Raw genomic sequence first — 11,557 nt, 5'->3', positions numbered from 1 at the left:
AACAATATTTCATTATGTTCCTATCATTTTATGTAATTGTATTTTGTATAAATTATACAAAATATAAATAAAACATGTTCTAGTTACAAACAAAACATTTAAATAGCTACCTTTCTACTGGTACAACAGAAGGGCGTGGGCATAGCCAGGATTTTTGTTAGGGGGCAGGCTTTTGTTAGGGGAGGCAGAACCTCAGATTTATATTGATTTTTACTTATTTGGGGGGCACATGCTCCTTGCCTTCCATGGCTACTATGCCTGGGGCGGGGGCACAGGAAGGAAACAAAGTTGGTAGGGGGGTACGGTTGGAAAAAGGTTGGGAAACACTGCCTTACAGGACCTTAGTTGCAGCTGGTGTGCTTCAATTACTGTATGGGGGACAAACAATGGGAGCAGGGCTGGCTCTTCCATTAGGCAGACTGAGGCAGCTGCCTCAGGCAGTGGAATCCAAGGGGTGCCTCTGTTGTCCCCCGTCCCCCCCTGCTTCTGCTGGAGAAGTGGCTGTGGCAGCTTCTGGCGAGATCTTGTGAGAGCCTGAGAGATCTTGCTGGAACCCGGAAGGCATAGCTGCATAACCATGGATAGTGAAGCCTCAACAGGGGTGGTGGGCAGCGTGCACACACAGGGCAGCACCTTCCCATTTTGCCTCCGGTGGCGAAATGGGCTGAGACATCCCTAAATGGGAGACAGCCTCATCATCATACATCTGCTTGTTAGCATCTCAAGGTGTCTCCCAGAAGAGGTATTGCCCATTGTTCTGCCAGAGGCATTTCAGTCAGGCACAATCACCTGAAGAGGGTGTAGAGTAAGACCACTGAGGGGAATGGCCTAAGGACCCAAGGGCCAGAGATTTCCCACTACCTGCTTGAATGAAAAGCAGCAGCTTAGCACAGGAATGCTTTATCTTTTGTAAGGCAGGAACTCCAGTAGCTAGTTGGGGATTGCAGTCTAGCTTCAATTTCTTATAGCATCAGAAGATTTGTGTAGCATTTATGTGGGTTTTCTGAGAGCGTTCCAAGTGTCAACCCATCTGCCCCAGAAAAAAATGCATAATGGTATTGTGCTTAAAACAAACACTAGCTGGCATGGAATCTGGACACCCCCCCCCCGAAACCAATCTTGTATTTTTGTTAAACTAGATTCTTAATTCTCTTTCAAACCACATTTCTCTAACCCTAAACTTTTGTCAATTCTCAATTATTCAGCTAATGCTTTTTTATGGTATTTGTTGAGAGCCTTCATTTTATAGGTATATTCTCATAACCCTGAACTCTAAGAATGTTGCAAATGTGTGTGTGTTTGAGAGAGAGAGAACTAAACTATAGTTTAAGTTCATATAAATTTATAACTGTTTTTTAAAGGAAAAAATATTCACAAAACTACCAATTTTAAAACATTTAAAACAAGCATCATTCAAAATACTGTAATCTAAAAAGTATCTAGCACTAAAATATCCCATTATAAACTCAACATGCTATTAACAAGCCACCCTCTCCATCTCTGCAGCTCAGTTTGCATCAGGCACTAAAACCGTGGGGGGAGGGGGGGACAGGTGAATTCCATAAGTCTAGGGCCACCTTCATGTTCCATGACCTTTTTATTCACCTAGACTTTTTAATTGTGTTTTAAATCTGGGCTGGTGTAACAAGTTTTTTGCTTTTATTGTATTTAGCATGATATATTGTATTTGCAAGCTGCCCAGAGAATATTTATTGGCGAGCAACTATATAAATTCAGTAAATAACTTAAAAAAATAATAATCATGGCGTTTCCTAGCCCTGACTTTGCATTATAATGTTGAGGGCAGCATGTGCAAGAGGAGATTCAGCAGACAGGGAGGGTGCTTTACCCTTTTTGTGTCTAATACTCCCTTGCAAATACCTCATGGCATGCTTTATTCATTTTTGCCTAGGTACACTCAGACCCTCCTGGGGGGATTTATACAGGAAAGTTTCTGGGCACAGATAGGGTTCAAGACTCACCCAACCACACTTTCTTATCTACAAGTGCCCCTCTGCCCCCACGTTTTCATTATCTGTGCAGATGTGGATTGGGGACCATGCAATGCAGGGTAATGTGTGGCTCCAGTCTCAAGACAGTGAATGAAGGGATGCATAGTTTATTATATGCTCCTACAAATGCCCTCAATTGGGGAAAGCAGCTATTTATTTGGACAACTAGCTCATATCCTATTCTTGCTGATTCTCTGCCTCATGCCTGTTCCTTCAGTACCTCTTCTCCTTGGTGAGATCCTTTCCAAGACCCTTGCTGCAAGCAGAACAAGGGGATGAACATGTTTGTTCCTCCTGATCTGGCCCCTACCCTCTGTTTGGCAAGATGTAGGATTTTGCTAGTAATTAGGGCAGGCTTCCTCAACCTGGACCCTCCAGATATATTGGGACTACAATTCCCATCATCCCTGACCACTGGTCCTGCTAGCTAGGGATCATGGGAGCTGTAGGCCAAAAACATCTGACGGGCCGAGGTTGAGGAAGCCTGAATTAGGGTTTGAAGTTTGGGATATGAGTAGGAGAATGAGAATGGGAGGGTAAAGAGCTGGAGCCCTGTGAAATTCCATGGGCCTTTACCTAGTGTTACTAATTAGATTCCATGCTATAAGTAGATCTGGCTGATCTGTGTACAGATACTACAGTATTGGTTGTCAGCAAGCTACAAATAAGTTACAGCCCAAAACTTCAGGGAAATAGGCAATGGGGTTTTGCACATTCTTAGGCATGACTGTCTCTCTTGCTGGAGGGGTCTAAGCAGAGGCTAAATTAGCTGTTATCTAGGAAGGCATTTCATTCTGCACTATATAGACCTTGCATTGAAGAGGTGGCAGGACTAGATGACCTCAGGAGATGCCTTCCAACTCAGCATTTAGCTACATGATTTATAGGATTATGTATATAGTTTTCACAAATGTGGTGGCTGCAACAGCTTCCCCATTCCTTGTTTTATTTATTCTGTAACTTAAAATAACGAGTTATGCTAAACATTTTAATATTTAGAAACCAGGTTTGAAAAACAAGCAGCTCTGGCTTTTTTGTACTAGCATTTTACTAGCTTTATCATCTCTTTAAAGTTAGTGACAGCTTAACTGCAAGCTAGGTGAAGAAGTATACTTTGTCTGTCCTGAATCTCCCAACATTCAGATTTGCTTGATGACCTTGGACTCTAGATTTGAGATAGAGGAGCACGCTCTACACATCACGAGTACTTTTTCCCTGTCTATTAGGTTCCCAAACCTTTTTTATTAGGAGCTCCAAACTTTGACTTTCCCTTTTTAAGGGCACTGTTCCAGCCTCTTGATCATTTCTGCGCAAACGTTTCAGTTTGCCTGCCATATGGAATGATCCCACTCGCCTCGTGCCACTCTAAGGGTTCTCCTAATCTTCCCCAAAGCCAACTGTGAGGTAGGAGGGAAGCCCCATTGGGCAACCAGAAGTCTTTGCACAGGGCTTCTGCTGACAGGGCTCATTAGAGCCTCCTTGCAGATTTGCACAAATGGTTTGAGAATATTTTAAGGAAAAGTCAAAACATGGAACACTACTGGCATGCAGCCCCTTGGAAGGAAGCCCATGAAGGAATATAACCCTTGGGATGAAAAAAGATTCCTTGCCCCCGCCATGAGGCATTGGAGCAGGTGGATAATTCAGTGGGTCCTGGATGAATGTGACTTAACAGCTACCATGTTTTGAGGGCAGCAGGAGTGGAATCATATGTTTATGCAATTGCCAAAACCAGGGATGAAACCAGGAAGCAAGCAGAGGGCAGGAGGCAAACTTGGAAGATTTTATACTCATTTAATTAATGTCAATGTAGTTTACAAACGGGAATGACAAGTACCTTTTTATAGAATATACATCGACACACAACCATAGACACAACTTGAATATCACCTTGTGCAGCTGGGAATCTTTGGGCAAAGATAGTTCATTTCTTTTTAAGCTTTTTGAGGACGAAGTCACAGAGTTTTGCAAAATGTGCCTCGCTCCAGAGGAGGTAACAAGTCCTTGCATCTTCCCATCAGGTCTTCTCTCCCCTCCCTACCCTCTCAAGAAAAAAAGCAGGGACAAATCAACATTAAAAATAAAGCCTACTAGTTATATGTGGTTTATATATATTCATTTGGCTTAGTGGTGGTCCACAGGACCAGAGAAAGCTCATTGTTCCCAGACTGGGAAATCAAAAATGAGCTGCCTCAGCACTGCCTATTCTGAAACAGATATGGGAGAAATATAGCTCTGTCCTAAATGCCTGAGCAGAGATTGCTTGTACAAGGTGAGCAGGTTTGGGTGCAATTCAGACATCCCCACCATGACAAATTTCATTTGATTGCCTTTAGGAAGGCTTAAGTGCTATACCAGTGGAGGAAGCCCCATTGTGAGCAAAGGCAGTTGCTGAAACTTTGTGCCTTTTGCAAACTATTGCTACCTATTTATGATGCCAATCAACTGCTGTTTGAAAATGTGTTTCTCCTGTTAATACAGGCTGCAGATGGCCCTTCCTCAGACTCGTTCCTATGTAGCAGCAGTCAGAAACACTTTGAGTGAGACATAGCAGTTCAGAAGTTCTTTGGACACAATGGAAGCTTAGAATTTTGCGGTCGTAGCCACTATGGTGCCTGCCAGCTGCTAGGGGACTGCCAACTCACATCAGCCCCAGCCAACATGGCCAATGGTTAGGGATATTTGGAGTTGTAGTCCCAATATCTGGAGGGCATCATGTTGGCTGCACCTGCTCTAAGGGTATGAAACTATTTCCTACTAGACAATAGTGTGTGTTGAACAGGGTGAAGTCAAACAGCAAGACCCTGCTGATAATAGCCATTTCCAGCTTGCATTCAGTAGACAGCAGTAGCACATTATCAGCCAAATTGCAACAGGAATATGGAATCCTGTACTGCAAAATACAACTCTCTTGTGGTAGAAGTCTCATTCATATAAAACCAATCCTTTTGACAACAGAATGACTGACGATAGCCAGATGTTTTAGTGCAACCATGACTTTCTAGTGCTTAAGTCACAGATTAGAGAAAAAGAACAAAATACCTTGCAGGATATCCCAGAGCAGCAGTCTGCCTCAGTTTAAAAGGTGATTCATGACAGGGACATTTGCCTACCCAAATTATTGCCAAGCAAAGTGCTTGCTTCCCCTTTCAAGCTTCCGGCAACCCTGTAAAATTTCCCTCGGGTGGAATGCAGGCGGCTTGTTTGGCTATGTATTTAAAAATGTCAGTTGCTTGTTTCTGATTAAGGCAGGTAGTAAGCAGAATATACGTGAGCCACAGCTGGAGATATTTTCAAATGCAGAACAGGGGTCTGAGTAAAAGGTTGATGTCAGGAACGCTGCAGAAACAGGCGAAGAGGGAGTAACTGAATCCAACCTTGTGTGGACCTGCCTGGGTTGAGTTCCACTATTGCCACAGTACAAGTAGGAGAGATAACAGGAGGAAACGAAACCAGTGTCACAAAAAGCCAACACATACCCCACTTTCTTTTCTTTTCAAAACTGGAACCTGATGTATTACTGGACCTGAACCTCTGAAAAATTAGGACATCATGCTGCACCTGCATGGAAAAGCATTTCAGAGCAAGGCAGACTGGCAGTGGCTGGGCATGGCAAAACAGTATGCCAGAGTGATACAGAACCTGCCTAACTAGTGAAACACATCATCTTTCATGAGGAAGTAGAATGGAGGAAGTGCCAGAGTACTTCCTGTGCCCCCCCCCCCCGCTCAGATACTGGATGGCTAGTTTTTCAGCTGTTTTTGCATTTACTCTTGCATCACAGGAAGGGCTACAGAGCAGGCGCAGAGGCAGGTGAATACAATATGCTTGAACTAAGACTTCAGCTTTTAAGAGATAAACTTACAGCCCTGAATTCTGATAACCACCACTGCCAACCTATTTTTTGCTCCTCTGTATTCATGTAAACTTCTGTCCTTTTCCCAGCTGGCAATGGGGTAAAGCATTGTAAGCCTGATCTGCAAGTTTCTTGCTTTCCCCCTCAGTGAAAAATTAAAACTGTTTCAGTGTGATAAAGATTTGATAAAAAGAGCCCATTAGCTACTTTCCCCTACTTCCCCCAGAAGTTGTGTTACGGGCAAAAACTACAGCTGTTACTAGAAGCTGTTAACGTCATATCTGAATGAGGAAATATACACCACAGAACATTAAACCATTTATATTATATATATGTATAATATATATATTTATATTTCTTTTAAACTAATGACTTTAATGCCAAAACTTTGTAGAACCAAGAAAAATATGGGTTTAATGTTCTCTGCTTATTTTTTTCTCTTTTTTTAAAAAAAGTACAACCCAAGAACAAAGGAAAAAATAAAAGGGAAACATATTAGTATGTAATGTTGGAGTCTATCCCATTTATACACAACATTGTAAACATATAGTCTATATTACATGTGCTTCATTCTGCCTTTGTGGGTTTGCAAGTGTAGGCTCTCTCTTTCTCTCTGACTTCTAAAAAAACACTAGAACACCACAAAAAAGGGGAGGGGAGAGAACACAAGTGACAGGTTATGACAGTTCCTGCTGTGGAAGATCCAGTCCCTACTTGAGTTGGCATGTGGGGTTGGGCCAGGTTGGCTTGTCAAGACACTCCCTTGGAAAGGCTTGAAAGTCGTCCAAGATGGAACCTCACTCTTGAAGAAATAGGACAGGTGTGGAACATCAGTCTGTAAAAAAAGGCGGGGATTCACAATAAGGATTCTGGTTTGGCCTTCCCGTGGAGTTGGCGGCACCAGTGACAGGTTTGGAAGCAGAGGCATTGCGCTGCTCCCTCAGCCTCTAGTACACATTTGGAGTCTCTAGGTTTTGTTTTCAAATGTCTTTCATTGTTGCTGCCATTTCTTTCCCCCAAATCCCTGGTCTGAGCAGCCATGTCCTTCATAAGTAGATACGCCTGAGGTCCCCTGGAGAGGTGATGGTATTGCACTGAGGGCACAGCTTCTTGGCACCCTGTGAGAGATAAAGAGGGAGAAAGTTAGAAAGAGAAAGAACCCTACCTCAAACACATCATTATAGAGTAAGAAAGGGAAGCAGTCAGAAGTTACACATTATTTCCCATAATTGCAGGAAGCAGACTATGTGAATTAGACTTCAATCTAGGGAAGAGGCAGACTCTCTTTCCTCACATAAAGCTGCTACTAATGGTAGCTGGTAGCAGACCAGAAGAGAAATGAAGGACCTGATGCATAGTTTATTTGCTACCATCGTCTTTTTGCTTCCATTTTCAAACTGACTCCATGGGCCACTTCTCACATTACTTGTTCTGGCACTGGGCCCTCAAGGCTATCCCTCACACTTTGACGGCTTCAGAGTAAAGCTGTTCCCAACAGGCAGAGCAGAAAGCACGAACATGGGAAAAACAATGGCACATCTATGAAATTAAATGTGTGTTCAAAATATTTTGGCAAGAACCAGGTTGATAGAGGAGATGGAGGAAAATGCTTGAGCAGTAGAGGCGTTTTTGCTGCCCAGGTATGATTCATCTTGCAACACCGAATGCTGGAAACTTGAAAGGTGCTAGAAAGAAGGAGCTCCAAAATGAAGTCACACAAAGTCAGTTCTGTGATTGCTGAATACGCATAGTCTGACTACAGCCTCTGAGAACCTTATTGGGATCAATTCCAATCAGTTACCTCCGAGGATGTGGACAGGCTGCTTGGAAGAGTGAAACCAACCACCTGTCTCCTTGATCCTTGCCTATCCTGGCTTATAAAAGCTAGCCAGGAAGGGCTGGACAATGGGCTTCGTGGGGTGGTGAATGCTTCTCTCTGTGAGGGAGCCTTCCCAGACCTGCTGAAAGAGGCGGTCATTGAACCGCTTCTTAAAAAACCATCTTTAGATGCAGCCACGATGGTCAATTATCGCCCAGTCTCAAATCTTCCATTCTTGGGCAAGCTGATTGAGCGAGTGGTTGCTGAACAACTCCAGGCATGCCTGGAAGAAGCGGACCATTTGGATCCCTTCCAGTCAGGATTCAGGCCTCACCATGGGACTGAAACTGCCTTGGTTGCACTGGTCAATGATCTCCGGCGGGCTAGGGACAAAGGTGAGAGCTGTTTCCTAGTTCTGCTGGATCTCTCAGCGGCTTTTGACACCATCAACCATAACATCCTTCTGAATCGTCTAGAGGGGCTGGGAGCTGGGGGCACTGTTATACAGTGGTTCCGCTCCTTCCTCCTGGGCCGCGTTCAGAAAGTGGTGTGGGAGATGAGTGTTCAGACCTCTGGGCTCTCACTTGTGGGGTGCCTCAGGGTTCTGGCCTCTTCCCCCATGCTTTTCAACATCTACATGCAGCCACTGGGAGAGATAATCAGGGGGTTTGGGCTGGGTGTTCATCAATATGTGGATGACACCCAGCTCTACCTCTCTTTCAAATCGGAACCAGTGATGGTCTGGAGGCGGTTGGAGGATGGATGGCGGCTAACAGATTGAGGTTGAATCCTGACAAGACAGAAGCACTGTTTTTGGGGGACAGGAGGCGGGGGGGTGTGGAGGACTCCCTGGTCCTAAATGGGGTAACTGTGCCCCTGAAGGACCAGGTGCGCAGCCTGGGAGTCGCTTTGGACTCACAGCTGTCCATGGAGGCACAGGTCAAATCTGTGTCCAGGGCAGCTGTTTACCAGCTCCATCTGGTACGCAGGCTGAGACCCTATCTACCTGCGGACTGTCTTGCCAGAGTGGTGCATGCTCTAGTTATCTCTCGCTTGTATTACTGCAATGCGCTCTATGTGGGGCTACCTTTGAAGGTGACCTGGAAACTACAACTAATCCAGAATGTGGCAGCCAGACTGGTGACTGGGAGCGGCCGCTGAGACAACATAACACCGGTCTTGAAAGACCTACATTGGCTCCCAGTACGTTTCTGAGCACAATTCAAAGTGTTGGTGCTGACCTTTAAAGCCCTAAACAGCCTTGGTCCAGTATGTATACCTGAAGGAGCATCTCCACCCCCATCCTTCTACCTAGACACTAAGGTCCAGCGCCGAGGGCCTTCTGGCAGTTCCCTCACTGCAAGAAGCCAAGTTAAAGGGAACCAGGCAGAGGGCCTTCTCAGTAGTGGCACCCACCCTGTGGAACGCCCTCCCACCAGATGTCAAAGAGAAGACCAACTACCAGACTTTTAGACGAGATCTGAAGGCAGTCCTGTTTAGGGAAGCTTTTGATGTTTAACAGACCACTGTATTTTAATATTTTGTTGGAAGCCTCCCAGATGGGTGGGTATAAATTATTATTATTATTAATCCCTTCAATAACCAAAGACAGAAAACTCATCTTCCATTTGAACAGACATAAAGAATTCATCTGCACCACTAAGGGAAACTGAAACCTGGGCAAGGAAAAAGGAAGTTGAAAACTGAATGAAGCAAAACAATGGCTGACACAATTTATCAATTAACCTAACAGGTCGGGGTGTTAACTTTAGTCTCTGAATATGGGTCAAGATATGCCAGTCATCATCTGATTTGGCAGGTGTGACGGACAGCAGATGAGAAGAGCAACAGGCAACACTGTATGTGTCTTTTTTGAAAGCAAATGCAGCCTAGGACATCAGCTAAGAAGTGCAATGAGAGGGAATCAAATATTAGCACCTAACTTTAGAAAAATGATCAGTTCATCCTCTGTCTGCAATCCAACCTCCCTTTTGTGGTTGTGAATGCACCATGTAGCTCTGGAATCACAGGCTGTAATTTTTGAATGGTGTACACTACTTTGTTGTATTTTCACAAAAGTGTCACTTATAAATATTTAATTAAATGGAGAAGATATGCAAGAGGTAGACTCTGAGAACTGTATAATTAAGTGATGAAGCTACCAGGATTTAAAAGATTAGTATCCAAAGGTAGTTAAAATTGTAAAACAATCTGAGCAAAATCCTTTGATAAGCAATCCCAAGATTTTAAAAACAAGTTCTATATTACTTCACCCCATCTGCCTTAGTACGTCAATATACACAAAGTAGAGGCATATACAGTTGTTGCTAGAGGAGGGAGGAAAGACCCTGCCAAATCTGTGCCTGCAGCTAGATTCCCCTGTGCTAGTTGCCCCATGCCTCCTTGATCAGCAACAGGTCTAGTAAACCACTATGCTGAAATCAGTGCTCGCTCCCAAGTAGGTAGCCATCATGGCTGCAGAGAACATGAAAACATCAAGTTTATGCTACAGGCTTCAGTAGCTGAACTTAATGGCTCTCTCAGAACCACTCCCACCCCTCTTACCTCTACCATGTCTTATGAGCCCCAACCCATATTTCATGTTACCTAGATACCAATCATGATTATGCAACAAAATGTAACCCAACTGAACCAAAAGCAGTACCCAGAATATTAGCTTCCGGTACTGGAAACTTGTCTCAATTTTTTGTGGATGATGCAGCCTAGTTTATAACAGCAGATGCTATGAGGGTAAATGAAATATGAGTTATAAGGGTATTTTGCACACAAAAAGGTAAGCAAGACAAAGGTTGCGGACTTACTCTGAGGAAGCTTAACATGAACAATTTATTCCAAGAACAGATCTCGCCCCAGCCCACCCACCCCAGTCACACAGAGAAACTGCATTTTGAATGGCAAGCTACAAGGCCTGCTGATTACATCCAGGGATGTGGGCTATGCGCAACAGAAGTTTAAGGCACTCACAGGCTCACTCTTCTATTTAAACATTTCTCAACCCTGCATATAGTACTCGTTACAGAAGCAATTAAACAAGCCTCTCACACATGCCCTGGCATGGAGCCAGTGAAAAAGGACTTCCTTCCCCCAACCCCATCCTGCTCACCTGCCAGCTGGGGTTACTAAACTTTTCCCTTGAAATAAAAATACTGTGGAATAATAAGCCACACCTGTTGAACATGGAAAAAAAATATCTGAAATGTCCTCCTGCTCCTTTCATCGTGGCCCCATGGAAAAGCCTTGATGGGTAACAGCAGTGTATGCTGCACTGAAGGCCACCTCAGCTTTTCCGTTATAAACCCCAGTTTTCCAGGGTTTATAAAACCCGGCTGCAAAACGTAGCTCCGGGGCTGAAACATGGCACCAAAAAGGAATGATGAAGAGAAGGGTTTTATTTGCCCCCACGCATTCTTAATTAAATTTTGGCAAGTGATTGATCTAGAATGCAGGCTAATCACTTTGGGGAGTTTTGAAAAATAATGAGTACTACCCACTTTGCAAAGTCATTATATCTCACACTATGTCAGGAAGGAACAGTGCTTTGAGAACATGGTGGAGAATTTTCTTCAAAACCTGGAAAACTGAACATTTGCAGTGCACGATAATTCCTTTGCCTGATCTGCAAAAGAGGCGGGAGCTTTGCCATTGAAGAGATTAGAGAGAACAAATTTCACTCAAAGGTTACAAGCTCATCAATGCCTTGCCTAAGAGAACTATGCACTCACCATGTTATGGATGGGGAAAAAGAGGAACACATACCAAAGGAGGGAGAGGACCAAGACCACAAGATTCTGGAGGGGCAAGAAGCATAATCATGATCCTAACACCTGAGCTATGCCGTTCACCCAAGCC

The 11,557-nt window shown here is 44.1% G+C and overlaps 1 protein-coding gene across 11 annotated transcripts in view; it reads right to left on the bottom strand.

Annotated features, from left to right (window-relative positions):
- Window positions 1-3,786: 3,786 nt before the first annotated feature.
- RNF220 (ring finger protein 220) overlaps window positions 3,787-11,557 on the bottom strand; it is a 327,427-nt gene continuing 319,656 nt past the window's right edge. For all 11 annotated transcript variants that reach the window (XM_081195319.1, XM_081195316.1, XM_081195312.1 and 8 more), the window contains one exon: window positions 3,787-6,986. In XM_081195319.1, coding sequence (XP_081051445.1) covers window positions 6,915-6,986 — 72 coding nt within the window. In that variant the 3' untranslated portion in view covers window positions 3,787-6,914. The remainder of the gene's footprint in view (window positions 6,987-11,557) is intronic.

Source organism: Podarcis bocagei (assembly GCF_964188305.1).
Source record: "Podarcis bocagei genome assembly, chromosome: 5".
NCBI lineage: Eukaryota > Metazoa > Chordata > Lepidosauria > Squamata > Lacertidae > Podarcis > Podarcis bocagei.
This window is presented reverse-complemented; position numbering and strand designations above follow the sequence as displayed.